Source organism: Cebus imitator, unplaced genomic scaffold, assembly GCF_001604975.1.
Source record: "Cebus imitator isolate Cc_AM_T3 unplaced genomic scaffold, Cebus_imitator-1.0 Scaffold17, whole genome shotgun sequence".
In the NCBI taxonomy this organism is placed as follows: domain Eukaryota; kingdom Metazoa; phylum Chordata; class Mammalia; order Primates; family Cebidae; genus Cebus; species Cebus imitator.
The window spans coordinates 6,914,484-6,929,509 of NW_016107332.1; the positions used below are offsets into that span (position 1 = coordinate 6,914,484).

At 37.3% G+C, this 15,026-nt stretch overlaps 1 protein-coding gene across 50 annotated transcripts in view; it reads left to right on the forward strand.

The window, feature by feature from the left end:
• ANK2 (ankyrin 2) overlaps positions 1 to 15,026 on the forward strand; it is a 568,766-nt gene that overhangs the window by 468,527 nt on the left and 85,213 nt on the right. For all 50 annotated transcript variants that reach the window (XM_037731960.1, XM_017510194.2, XM_037732068.1 and 47 more), the window contains 4 exons: positions 3,739 to 3,837; positions 4,515 to 4,613; positions 9,629 to 9,727; positions 10,675 to 10,773. In XM_037731960.1, the coding sequence (XP_037587888.1) occupies positions 3,739 to 3,837; positions 4,515 to 4,613; positions 9,629 to 9,727; positions 10,675 to 10,773 (396 nt within the window). The remainder of the gene's footprint in view (positions 1 to 3,738; positions 3,838 to 4,514; positions 4,614 to 9,628; positions 9,728 to 10,674; positions 10,774 to 15,026) is intronic.

The following is a 15,026-nucleotide window of genomic DNA, read 5'->3' on the forward strand; positions in this document are numbered from 1 at the left end:
TTTCTTAGCTCTTTCCACAAATGTACAAATACCTTATGTTTTCTACATTTCACTGTTGATTGATACTTTTAAAGTATCAGTGATAAGTTGGTCTTAATGACATTTGTAAGTAGGTTATGTAGCATATATCCTTTAGGAAGAGCTATGAAACAGGCAGCTTGCCTTGAATACTTCCGGAACTCAAAAGTGTTCCCGTACCTCCCCTGCCCTTACGTACTTTTCTGGCCTTTATAAAAAGTCCCCACAAATCCTTCTTTAAAGTATGTTGAGAGCAAATCGTAGGGTTAGTCTTCCAAAGGATATTTGCATTTTTACAAGAACAAACACCATAAAGCCTTATAGTGAAATTCGTTGTATCAGATGGACAATCATTACAGTCCAGGACATGGATGTCCTTGTGACTACTGAAGTCATGTCATTCAGATGGTCATTTACCTTGTTGGGGAAAATCTGATCATGAAGCATATAATATTTTATTTAATATTAGTGTATGAAGGGGCTTATGTTTATTAATAACAAATCTTCATTTGAAAATAAGCCAAAGAAATCCATAAACAAATTCAGCAGTATTTTGCGTAGGAGTAAAATTCCAGCTAGTTCATGAAACTGATCTTACAGTGCTTCTGATGGTGTTATCTTTAATTTATAAAAATGACAGATACATATTGAAATCACTTCAGTATTCCCTCCTTTATGGTATTCTTCTAAATACATTACTTTCTTTGAGAGAGTTTTGGCAGTTATCAAATATTTAATGAGTATTTTTGAGTTGCACGCTTAGCAATGAAGAAAAACATTCAATTTTGAATCACAGAGTAACAGTGATTTCATTATTACATTTGAGTGGTGTCCTAAACACATAGTGTATTCATCACTAAAGTAAAACTTTAGTAAGTTTTCTCAGATATATCTGAATAGTAATACAATATACAAAATTTTACATATAAAACCTATAACCTTGCCTTTTGGATAGAATTATAAGATAATGCAACTGTAAAAATATCTCAGATGAGAACCAAAACCGATTAAAAAATTTTCCCATTGCTTTTGAAGAGAAGACACATTCTTTATCTTTTTAAGGCCAACTGAAATCAATAGGTTCATACCCTCCAAATGATTATTTCTCATTAAGGACTATAATATAGAAATTATATTCATTATCCAACCACCATCTGTAATAAAATAAAATAAAATAAAGGTTAGTTTTTGAGTTCACCCATGTATCTTAGGAAATTAATTACTTTTTTTGAAAAGAACTCCTTCAACACTTTGTATTTTCTTTTTTTTTTTTTCCCCAGAAACCTTTCAAACAGTGTTTTTCCTGTATTCTCACACAACCACACAATAATCATCAACACAGAAGACTTCTGTGACCAAATGTGGAGAGGTTTTCCCCGCATACCAAGCAGCACGCACCGGCTGCGTGTCCTCCAATTCAGTTCCAACACTGTCTATCTGGAAAGAGCGTTAGAGCTCTTCGGTTCAGGGTTCAGTCCCCAAGACTACCCTCTGCACAGGCACCATCAGAAGTCTGGGCCTCTGAACTTCTGATTGACTGGCTTCAAGTTGGGGTTTCCAGGACACTCCCTTTGAGTTCCATTAATTCACTGGGGTGGCTCACAGAACTCACAGAAATACTTGTATTTACCAGTTTCTTATAAAGGCTATTACAAAGGATGAAGCTGAAGAGACACATAGGGGAAGGAATGAGGGAAGGCGTACAGCTTTCATGCCCTTCCTGGGTGCACCACCCTCCACAAGGAAGCTCCATGTGTTCAGCTAACCAGAAGTTCCCTGAACCCTGTCCTCTGGGGTTTTATGGAAGCTTCATGACATCAGCATTCATTCCCCCAAGGGTATGGGGTAGGACTCTCTCTCAGGAGGGTCTTATGACCCACAAATGCTGGGGGGAAGATTGGAGTCTAGCTTGGGGGAAGCGAAAGGAGGCCAGGAGAAGGTGGGAGATAGTTTGTTTCCTGAGGCTTGCCCCTGAGGCTAACACACATGGTGTTGTGACAAATGACTGTAACAAGGGCTGTCAAAGTTATGAGATAGCAACTGTGGACAAAAACCTATATACACTGCAGGTTTACATCTTTCGAGTTGGATATGCAAGTTTACCGCAATAAACTGCAGAGATTTTTATACCGGTTGTTAGTTTGGAATCTTGCACTGCAGAAAATCCATTCTGCAAATAGAGTAGAAAAAAGTACACACATTAAAAAAGTCATCAAAAATGTTTTTGAGATTTGATGATCACTTCATGTAATGATCAATAATATTTTTAAATAGACTGTCTCTGTAAAAAGAAATATTCTTATGTTTGTTATTTTAGAAAGGAGATAAGAAACAATCTTATTGTATCCTAATATTCAGTTGTTTTATACAATAGGATTATATAATATTTGTTTAGAAGTGATGGAAATTTTAATAGAAAAAGGATATATGTCTTCTGTCTCACGCTGTGTTTTATGAAACTCAAAGGTGAGCTCACCCAGAGCTCTAAGGATTAAAAAGCCCCAGGCCCACAAGTAAAAAGCCTCCTCTCAAGTTGTAGAATGGGTTTCTCTCTGTATGTTTCACTTCCATTTTTGGAATAAGGTCAGTGTACTTTTTGATTTCCAGAAGTAGCACCATGGCTGGAGATCATGAATTTTGAAGAATATGGCTTAGCTTTCTCAGCCTAAGTGCTAATGCAGGAGAGTGGACCTAAAAAGCAGTGGTCAACAGGGGTGGTTGATTTTAATCAGATGTGAACTGGGGAAGAGGTGCTGACTCAGAGCCCGGGTAGTCATCTCAGTCTATAGCTGCAGTATGTCCAGGAAGAGCATAAATATGCTAGCCATGTGAGCAATAGTGGAGGGAGAGAGATATATGGTATAAACAGACTATAAGCTAGAATGTAAGCTCTATAAAGACAGAAACTTTTGTTTACTGCTGTGTTCAAGTTCCTAGAATATGAACAGTTCATGACATATGAAACACACTCAAGAAAACACCTGTTAAATGCAAATTATGTAGTAAGGCCACCAGAGTGTGGCATTGACTGAATAAACCACTTTTCCCCTCTTTTCACCATGTCTTCCTTTTCAAATTAATTCATTACTATACTTTAATTGCATAGTCAAATAAACCAAATAATTACTTGGTGTATGTACACCAAACACGTTGCATAAAACTTGGCAATTTATGGTGCTATATAAATAATGAGGTTACTTTAAGTTAATGTTTAGAGGAGTCTCCTGAAAAGAATACTCTCTTTGGGTGCTGGAGACAGTTTTTCTGTACTCATTTCCTGTAACTGTCCGTTTTTTTACACTGATGTGATATTTTGTTGATAAAATATGGATGATTATTCTGCTTATAAAATAGGTGTAATATTGGCTGATCAGTTATTTAAATAAATAAGTTGGTACAGCAGGAGATCCAGATGGATTTGAAATAAATGTCATTTGAAAGCTTATTAGCTGAGCTATTTTAAAGCCTCACATCATAATATAAATACCCAACACGGAAAATGGAAAATCTAATTTGCCTGAAATGTTGATTGACTTAGAGGATGTATCTTAGATGAAACATCAAAAATTTAGACAGTTTGCCTTAAATATCAGAAGATGTGGTTTCTGGGAAGAGGTTATGTGTTTTCTGGAATTTTTTCACTATTTTATCGTAATATTATAGATGATGCAATTTATTTTCTTCTTCAAATGAATCCCTTTGGTTCCATTCTTTTTGTAGAGTGGACTCACATCCTTACACCTTGCAGCCCAGGAAGATAAAGTGAATGTTGCTGATATTCTTACGAAGCATGGAGCTGATCAGGATGCTCATACAAAGGTAAAGCAAATCATTGTCAATAGTGTGACAGGTTCTGGCTGGGATGATTCCAAGTAGCCCCCATTTGGGTCACCCCGTGTCCAGTGTCTTCCCTCCTCAAGAGTTCATTCTAAAATATAAACTAATCATAACCCTCTTCTATCCACAAATCTATGGCGGGTCCCCATTTTTTTGCTGGAATCAATTCCAATGGATAGCATGGGGTCAGGACCCTTTGCAGGAAGACTCCAATTTTGCAGACTTAAGTCTACCCTCTCCCTTACTGCTTTAGCTAGTTCACATGACTTGCTGTGTTCCTCATGTATTTGCTTGTCTCCATGCCCTTCGTCTGGAAATGGGTTTTCCCTCTCTATGCCATAAAATTCATACCCATTTTTTAAGCCTGCTATAGCTACATCTTTCCTGCATCTCCCATCAGAGTCATTCTGTATTTGCTGTTTTCAGATATTATTTGTGCCTCTCTCTTAGTTCTTTGCAGATTAAGTCACCCATGTCTGATCTCTCTTGCTGATATGAAGTTCCTTGTGGTCAAGGGTTCATATATAATCTACTAAATAATATCTTTAGTCAAACCGAATTCTCTGAACTCTGCCCAGTCCTTCTCCTCTGGGGTATTAAGCACTAGAGTAGTAAAGTTTCTACTTTATCTATTTCTAACTTTTTATTATTGTTTACAGCTTGGTTACACACCTTTAATCGTGGCCTGTCACTACGGAAATGTGAAAATGGTCAACTTTCTTCTGAAACAGGGAGCAAATGTTAATGCAAAAACCAAGGTAAAATACTTGTCATTTTCAATTCCTACAAGCAAAAAAGGTTCAGCCATCTGGATGCCTCATTACTTAGCCAAAGTTACAAGTGTATTTATTTTTTCCTTTTTAGTTCATCTAAAGTGATTTTGAAGAGGTGATGTAGTTTTGTAATTATTTGAGAATTTTCATTCTAATAACCTTTGACAACCATGCAGGTTAGCTTCAGAACTACATAAACTTAAAATAGCTGACATTGATTTAACAACTTACTGCAGGACACAGTAGATGCCGGCTAGAACATCTTGATGTCCTGGCAGATTGCCTTTATATTGTTTCAGGGCCTTGCCCCCCAGCCCCTGACTCCTTATCCTCTCATGAAGAAATACAGACGAGCAGTCTAGACTGCATGCTTTTCATTTTTTTTGTCTTTTTTCAATAAGATAGCAATGATTTATTGAAGTTATTAGTTAATTCAAACATACAGTTTTTGGCATACTATTGAAAGTTACTTTTTATTACATTTTAATTATTAGTCCATTAAAACCTATTATTTATATACAATAGTTTTTTTTAAAATTGCATTTTAGGTTTTGGGGTACATGTGAAGAACATGCAAGATTGTTGCATAGGTACACACATGGCAGTGTGATTTGCTGCTTTACTCCCCATCACCTATATCTGGCATTTCTCCACATGCTGTCTCTCCCCAACTCCCCACCCCCTGCTGTCCCTCCCCTGTTTCCCCGACACAGACTCCAGTGTGTGTTGCTCCCCTCCCTGTGTCCATGTGTTCTCATTGTTCAATACCCGCCTATGAGTGAGAACATGAGGTGTTTGATTTTCTGTTCTTGTGTCAGTTTGCTGAGAATGATGGTTTCCAGGTTCATCCATGTCCCTATAAAGGACACGAACTCATCGTTTTTGATGGCTGCAATGCTTTTCATTTTTAATGAACTCTGTCACATTCAGAACATCACGTGGTCATGCTCAGTGAGGCAATAATGTATAAGGCCTGGGCTGGAAGTTCTCAAGGATAATGCACAGCTGACTTGATCCCAACAGTTTCCCTAGTGGCATTCAAAAGTTCCTATTCAGCAAAGCAAGGCCAGAACATAACACTTTACTTCAGTGAATTAGATTTGGTTCAAGGTGAAGAGAAGTGCATACTATAACCATGGCCGTTATACATAATACAACTTGCAGCTCCAAGTTCTTTGGTCCAAAGAAATGTTTATTTGCACTTTTTTTAAAGGTCATATATCAGAAATTTCTTTTTTTCTTTTCTTTCTTTCTTTTTTCTGTTTCTTTTCTTTTTCTTTCTTTTCTTTCTTTTCTTTTCTTTTTTTTTTTTTTNTTGGAGACAGGGTCTTACTCTGTTGCCCAGGCTGGAATGCAGTGGGCAGTGGCATGATCAGAGCGCACTGCAGCCTAGAACCTGGGCTCAAGTGATTCTCTTCCCTCAGCACTGGCTAGGACTAACAGGTGTGCAACACCATGCCCAGATAATTTTTAAATGTTTTTGTAGAGATGAGGTTTCACCATGTCGCCCAGGCTAGTCTCGAACTGGATTCAAGCGAAATTCTCCTGCCTTAGCCTTCCAAAGTACTGGGATTACATTGTGAGCCACCAAGCCTGGCCCAGAAATTTCTAATTACAGCTATTTGATTGGGCTCAAGTAAATGAGTGTGAGCACATTCAGGACTTTCCAAAGCCATCATTCAAGATTCTATAAATTAAAAATATACAGAAGTTTTATAAGTCAGGTATTCTCTTAGAAGCTGAAACAAAATCATTTCTACACATAAGCATGTTTATAGCTAATTTAAAACAAACTTATTTTTAAACTATAAATAATACTATTAACATTTAAGATTCAAACTTATAATCTTACTCTAGCAAGAATAGCTGCTGCCTAGTTTCTGATTGGTTTTTAAGTTCTCATGAAATTGTACCTTGAGACTTATTTAAAGCCTCTAATATGAATTCTCAGGCATTAGTTCCTAATACCTTTTCTGCTGAGCCAGCTCCGATATAAGGACTCCAGGAAAGACATTTTTTCTTGTAATCCAAGTATTCTCTCAAAATGAACAAATGTAACAATACAGTGAGATGTTGGCAGGGCTTGAAAATGCCTGTCATATCTTTAAATGTTTCATTGTTGAAACGGTTATAATATTTAGAAGGCAAACACTATATTGTCTGGAGAATATCAATGGTCTCCCTGGAGTTTGATCTGCATTGAATGAAGATTTGATTGAAAGAAAAATCTCATTTTATCATTTCAGTTTTTGTGTTTTTTGTTTTTTAAGTAAACTGTTACTTGGACCGTTACATTTCGAACCATATATCTTCAGGGAAATAGACACAAAACTCAAAGCACAATCTTTTAATGAACTCTTCAGATTTTTTTTTTTTTCAGGTGAAAATGACATCCTTGAGAAAGGAATCAGGTTTTCTTCCTCAGATCTTATCTGTAGTTAAGCTGTAGCTATATCTTAGCTGTAGCTACTAAAAATGGTTTCATTACTTTAAAAATATAAACATATATATTAACTTAATTCCTAAACTCCCATGATATGGTATAAAATATTTGGAAAAAGGAACTAACTTTATAAGACTATTTGTTGCTTAAGATTAGAAGAAAACCCTGTTACAGCAGCTTGGGGCGAACCAGACCTGGTTAAATATATATTTAATTTGTGAAGAGGGTTTAGAACAGCATATAAAAAAATTTTTTTATTAAAGACACTGTGGAGATTATAGAGCTCTTCAATGAGAAAAAAATAATCAAAACACCAAAGCATTTGCTAAAATTTTCCAAGCTAGAAAAGAAAACATATTCATGAACAACTTATCTGATCCTTCACCAAGCTTGAAATCTTGGCCATTCCCATTTTACAAATGAGGAAATTGGGGTTTAGAGAGGATTAGGGATTTGCAAATAATTGGTAGAACTGGGTCGAGAGCTTTTAGACAGATGGGCCTATGACAGTAGATTAAGAGTCAACCAAATGTTTATGTAAACACTTGAATTGCTCCAGACTTACCTGGCAAATATACTCACTGGAGATTTCAGGTAAAGATTAGATTAAATCAGGACTAGGGAACATTTCTGTGGCCAAAATGTCCGCTGATCTATTGAGGGCAGGAATGTTGCTGATCTATTGAGGGCAGGAATGTTGCTTTGGCATTATTAATTTACATATATTTATAGATAATTTAAATTTATTAATATGTCATAGGGGTATATTATTTTATTAATTTATACGCTAAGTTATTTAGCACATAGTGTGTAATTAGTAAATGCTTGTTGAATGAATTAACTTGGCTGATACTGAAGAGATGAACTAAATTCAGTGGATAAGACACTGTAAACACAATGAATAGGAAGAATTTTTACGAAAAGAAGTATCACTTAGTGTATTCTCTTTAAATGTCCATGGATTATCTGATTTGGCAGCAGAGTCCCTGCAATAGTCAAAGGCTTCTCGGAGTCCCTGTAATTGATTTATATTTCCAGGTTTCCTGGGGCCATCCCATTGTAGGGATTTATAAGCAGACGTAAGACTTCCAACATGACAGAGCTGAGGAAGGGTCACACTTAGGGACACGTAGGTAGACCTCGACACATATGGGCATGTTCCTATGGGCAGAAAGAGTACAATGAATTTATAAAAGAAATCACGTAGCACCCACACATATAGTAGACAGAGCAAGCAAATATGTATGTTGGTCACAGGGCAGCAGGGACATTGTATAAAAGGGATATGTACACTTAAAACCTTAGAGTATAAAAGGGCCATTTAGAACTTAGAGCCCAGGACGATTGGGTCTGAAACATGTAGATAAAATATTACAAGTGGTGAGGCAGATAGATTTTTTTTTTTTTTAATACTTTTAAGTTCTGAGATACATGTGCAGAACGTGCAGGTTTGTTACGTAGGTATATATGTACCATGGTGGTTTGCTGCACCCATCAACCTGTCATCTATATTAGGCTATCCCTCCCTGGGCCCCCACCCCCGACAGGCCCCAATATGTGATGTTCCCCTCCCTGTGTCCATGTGTTCTCATTGTTCAACTTCCCACTTATGAGTGAGAACATGCTGTGTTTGGTTTTCTGTTCTAGTGTTAGTTTGCTGAGGATGATGGTTTCCAGCTTCATCCACGTCCCTGCAAAGGACATGAACTCATCCTTTTTATGGCTGCATAGTATTCCTTGGTATATATGTGCCACATTTTCTTTATTTAGGCTATCATTGATGGGCATTTAGGTTGGTTCCAAGTCTTTGCTATTGTGAACAGTGCTGCAAAAAACATATGTGTGCATGTGTCTTTATAATAGAACAATTTATAATCCTTGGATTAAAAAAAAATAGCCATTGTCTGACAGCCATTGGCTGTCATGGTCTTCTGCATAGGATCTGAACCTCGACTGATTGTGGAGAAATTACTTAACTTTCTTATTTTCAGTTTCATCTTGTCTGAAATGGGGAAAAAAGCTGTTCTTGGAAAGGAATATAAAATCTAGATTTACTTTTGATGATTTAGAATCCCTAAGGTTAAGTATTAGGAGAGTCATGATGAGCAGACAGTGGTTTATATGACCCTCTGCAGCCTTCATTTAAAAACAATTTTACTCTTACCTGTTTCTCAGGGAAGAAATCACAGGGATCATGCTGTTTCTTATTTTAAATCTCTCTTTTCAGCTCAGATGTGAGCAGAAGTCGATGGCACCCACCCCTTTCATCTTTTAAGGGAGCCCTCATTTTTACTGCTAACTGGTTAAAATGTGTTAACAGTTCTCATTTGGATTATGTGAATCTTGTTTCATCGGCTGCTCTCTTCTCTTTGTTTAGCAGACCAGAAGGTGTGAGGGAGTGTTTGCTGTGAGAAATGGGTTGCTGATTATCTTGGATTCCAAATAAAGCATCCGTAATGGTTTCGTCGTAAATAAGACTATTCAAAATGAAGGCTAACCTAATTTTCTTCTCCCTCTGCAAATCGGGTGCTGGGCCCACCGCCACTGTCCTTCACAGAACGGCTACACGCCTTTGCACCAGGCCGCGCAGCAGGGCCACACGCACATCATCAACGTCCTGCTCCAGCATGGGGCCAAGCCCAACGCCACCACCGCGGTAAGGCAGACGCCGCTGCCCCTCACCACGCTTTCTCCTTTTTCCTCCCCTGCCCTGGTGGCTTCCTGTCTGAGCTGAGTGAGGTCAGATTCACTCAGTGAGCCTTATTCCTTAAATAAGCCCCCTGGACTCTGGAAAGCCCCAGATTTTTAGACAGGCTTTCCAGAAGTCAGTGTGACTTCCCCAGAAGTGCTTGCCCTGGGAGGGAACGCAGTCAGCCTGACTCGTTGGCTCTCTCTGGAGAGGGGGCCCTCCTCTTGGGCTGCTGGAACGTGCTCTGCTTACAGCTGGCTCTCAGATGTGAGCACAAATTGACCCTCCTCCCCCGCCCCGCCGCCTTCTTAAGGGAGCACAGTAAGGGAGCTTCTAGCTTAAACAAAGCTCATTGGGTTGTGGAGCCATTGAAATGTAAACTAAGCGGTGCAATTAAACAAACTGGGATCTCCCGTGGCCTGGGCTGGATGCAGCCTGAATTGCTTGCTTGTGTTACTTTGCTGCATAGTGAACTTCTGCACAGCTGCAGCTAAATATGTTACTGTGCTCCCTATGGTAACATCTTACCTGCAGCAGATGGCCTGACCTCTGATGGGGGATGAGTGTACCTGGTACTTGTTAACAGGTTTTGGAGGTGTCAAGAGGCACTTTCTTAAGCGCAATACAGTGTTTGTAGAAGATATTTGACAACCTTAGGGTTAAAGCATCAAGTGCTTCTTATTAAAAAGAGCAAGCAGATGCAAGCTTGTTGTGTTACCATGGTGACCTGGGCTATAGTCTGAAGAAGTTACAAAGACAGATTTAGACGTAATGGTAAAAACTAGTGATTTTCCTAAGCTGTGCCTTGTTTTGGAAGGAAATGCTGGCTCATGCAGAGCAGCGGGTGAGCTCATTGGCTCACATCGCAGTCGGCTCTCTCATTTCTCACTCTCTTTCTTTCACTCTCTCTTCAGAATGGCAACACTGCCTTGGCGATTGCTAAGCGTCTGGGCTACATCTCCGTGGTCGACACCCTGAAGGTTGTGACTGAGGAGGTCACCACCACCACCACAGTGAGTACAAGTGACTGATGATCTTCAGCCCTGTTGTCTTGGCTTTCAAGCTAAATACATGTACAGTACTTTTTCACTCACAAGATGTTTGGAGCTTTTAGTTTGGGACTTCTTTTTTTGAATGTATTGTGGCACATACATAGAAGTATGCAGAAGTAAATGAACTCACACAAGGAATACAGGGCTTTAGCTTCCTTTGCTCAGCATTGATCCCTATACAATGTGTGAGTATAGTTTTATAATATTTAGTTCCTTTTTCTGTGACTGGCTTATTTTCCGGCTCCTCTGCCCTTTTCCTTTAGTTGTGTGTGACACCTACCGCTGGCAAAGCGGTAACACACTCCACTGCAGACTTCTTCCCTTAGCCAGGAGGTCAGGCCGGCCTCTGGAAAGGCCCTGGTCTTCCCAGCACTGTGCTCATAACTGGATCACATGGACTCCCAGTGAGAGCAATTCGTCCTTATTTGCAACTTCTTTCTGATCATTATTTTTTAATTCAAAAAGAGAATTGCTTGTGCTTTGTAGGTAAATTATGCCTGTACCATGAAAAAGTATATTTTAAAATTTTTTATTTTCTCTGTTTGAATACAACTGCTGATTCTTCATGACAGATCTGTTATTATTATTACTGGCCTCTGCTAGAGAAACTATAGAAGAGTAAAGATCATGATAATACTGAGTGCTAACGCTCCCGTACCATCAGTGGGAGCAAAGTTTAAAGGAGGCCTCCTGAGAGGGGGCTCCAACCTGAAAGTGGAAGTGCTATTATATTTGCATTTATTCATTCACTAACTTTCTACTTTAAGCATGGATTAAAGAATGGCTCTTTGCTTTATCTTTGTAAAGTAGAATAGTAGAGGAGCAGCAAAACATGAGAAGTTCTTCAAAGACCATAAGACCACAAATGAATAAATAAATAATTCTGAAGAAGGTTCTAGTAAATGCTCCAAACTAAAAATGCGTATAGAATGTGAAACGCTTGGTTCATTTGACAGATGTGAGGAAAAAGAAAAGAATTTTGTTCTTCAAGCTGACAGTAAGTTCCTGTTGACATACATTGAAGTGATGGAATACAGTTGGTTTAACGTGCAGTTTTAGGCAGAGTGGAGTATGGTTTATTAATGAGCTGCAAGACACAAACTGAATTTAGATGAGAGAGAATAGCACTGCTTGTTTTCTGAGGCAGAATCTTAAAACCTTTGGCCAGCACACCATAACATTTTTAAAAATTTAAAGTATGGCTTTAATAAATTATATAGGAGAAAAACAGGTCTTGTCACTGCCTAGCACCATATTTGTAGGTCACTATATTTAATGGTTTTTTCCTTACTTTATGATTTCTTATGCCAGGAAAGTCTTCATAGTAAGGATCTGCATATATATATCACTTTATTTTGATATCTTTTAAACAATGTGTACGTCACAGTACGTGAAGCCTGCAGTGGCAAGGTTGGCCAAGCACACCTGTTCTGCCATTAGAAGTCATGTTTTCTCTAAACTTTATTACCGTTTTCCTGTTCTGGGAATCTTTTATGTTTATTTTACCAAGTTATCACTAGATGGCAAGCTTGTATCTCTTGATATCTTGTACCTACTTTGCTTCCATTCATTTCATTAACTGATTTATTCCTTCATTATTTATTGGATGTAAAATATGTGCTAAGTGCCGAAGAGTTGTCAGTGGTGAACACCAGCAACTTCAGTGTAGTGAGAATGGAGAATGAGGCTCAGCCTTGGTAGGAAAATAAATTCATATTTTACTCAACAAAACTATTGAACTTATATGTCTGGTTTCAAAAAGATCTCGTGTTTATAAATATTACTCAGGTTAATGACTTCAAACACAAAGATCTCTATTTAAAAAGAAGAGGAAATAAGCATTCTCTGGTTTGTCTCTGAATACTGTAATTGCTGTTTCTAAATAAGTTTTCAGTGTCCTTGTCAGAAATCAGATACAAGATCATCTCTCCACCACATCAAGCTTTGGGGAAGACAGGGGGATGAAAATTCCTTTTAGAACTCTCTGTGAGATAGCAAGGGGAGAAATGCCAGATGTAGGTGATGGAGAGGAAGGCAGCAAATCACACTGCCACGTGTGTACCTATGCAACAATTTTGCATGTTCTTCACATGTACCCCAAAACCTAAAGTGCAATAAAATAAATAAATGGGGGAAAAAAAAGAACTCTCTGTGAGCTTTTTTCTTTTCTGGTAACTATTATTCTCTACATTCTGTAGCTGAGCGTTGCTCCATCAAAAGTTGCTATACTTAGAATTCAAGTTTCTAGGTGAAAAGCCAATAAAAATAGAAAACATAACACCATTTCTGCTTTCAGTTAGGACACTAAGAAATCATTGTCACATGAACTAAACAAGTATCTCTTTTATCTAAATGGATAGTTTTAGTGGTTACGTGTTTCCATGCTGGTCTGTCTTCATTGTCTGCTGCTCTTTGAATTGGCTTCTCTTATAATTGTGAGCTAAATTGTTTTGTGAAATGGAAATTGGGGATAAGAATTGGAAGAATAGACTTACTCTCTATGTCTATTTTGGGAGTCTTCTTACAATAAACTTCCTGTCTTTGGAAAGAGATTTTCAATCATTCTTTTCCCACATAATATTTTTCCACATATGTTATTAATGACATTAAAGACAGAAATATTTAAATTTAAAAATATGTTAGGCATTGAGGGAAGATCTAAGCTTCAAATTTAGGTTGTTGGGTTTTAAAGCCCATGTTTTTAACCTCGCTGATAAAACTGACTTTGGTTTTGCTGAAAGTAGCTTAACAGGAATTTTATGAGGAAACTGTTTTCACCTGATTTTCAACAAAAAGAAAAACAGCTTAAATGGTGCCTTTTATTGACTTTTGTGGGAGTATCATATTCAATATCATTTTCTAAAATTTACAGTCACTAAACATGATTTGAAACTATTGATGATCGCACAAGAGACACTTAATAGTTTAATAAAAGTTAATATTATTACCATTTAAATGCAACAGTTGAATTACACCTGTACAACTGACACATTAATTCGACATGAACTGGATTTGTATGATGTGCATTATGAGCAACCATATAGTCCTTTTGATTAAAGAAGGTTTCCTTTCCTAGTCCTCCTTTTGAGTTCTTTACTACAAAGTATGAATAAAGTCATTGTGTAGACACCAGAGTAAGGCAGTCGTTTGTAAAGGAAAAACCACTTCTGTAGAAATTTCTGAGACATTTTGGAATTGCGGTTTGTTTCTTTAATTTTTGCTTTTCTAACTTTACTTTGTGAGACGCAGCAGGGAATAGGAGACAGTTTAGTATTCTCCTGGGATTACAATCACTATATGTCTGCCAGAATGGATATCAGAATGTTAGAGAGACATTTCTGGTGACAGAAGCCAACAAGCCCAATCCACTAATGCAGGTCGGAAGAACTGTGGCATATGACTCATCCTTCTACTAATTGATCAACCATCATCAATTATTCGTATTATTTGTATAATCTTAAAGTGTCATGTTTTATGTTACATATAATTGGTATACAGAGCATAAATCACTGAATAGTAAAATAAAAATATTATATTTATATTATTATTATTTGAATATTAGGGAATATTTAAGTAAACTGCAGAAAATGTAAATATTCTAAGTCCTAAATCTTATCTGATGCCATAAATCAGTTAACATGAAAATCAGAGGAGGAAGAGATAAAGAGGAGTTGTCTAATGGGTACAAAAATACAGCTAGATAGAAGGAATAAGATCTAGTGTTAGGCAGCATAACAGGGCAAATATAGTTAACAAAAATATACTGTATATTTCAACCTAACTAGAGGAGTGGATTTGGAATGTCCCCAACACAAAGAAATGATAAATGTTTGAGGTGACAGATATCCCACTTACCTTGATTTGATCATTACACTTATGTTTACATCAAAATGTCACTTGTACCCCATAAATATGTACAACTATGTGTCCATAAAGATTTTAAAAATTTAAAAATAGGACCATAAAAATGGCAATGCAACAAATATTTGTAAAATCATTTGACATCTTTTGAGGTAGAGCCAAGATCTTTTCTGTAAATATAGGTCCATCAATTATAAGTTATATTGCATGCTTGCACAAGCGACATCAATAATACATATTATATTGTGTGTGTGTATATGTATGCTATATTATGTATATTTATGTGATCTTTATATGTTCTGGATTTTTTTTCTTTTCTTTCTTTCTTTCTTTTTTTTCTTCCTTCCTTCCTT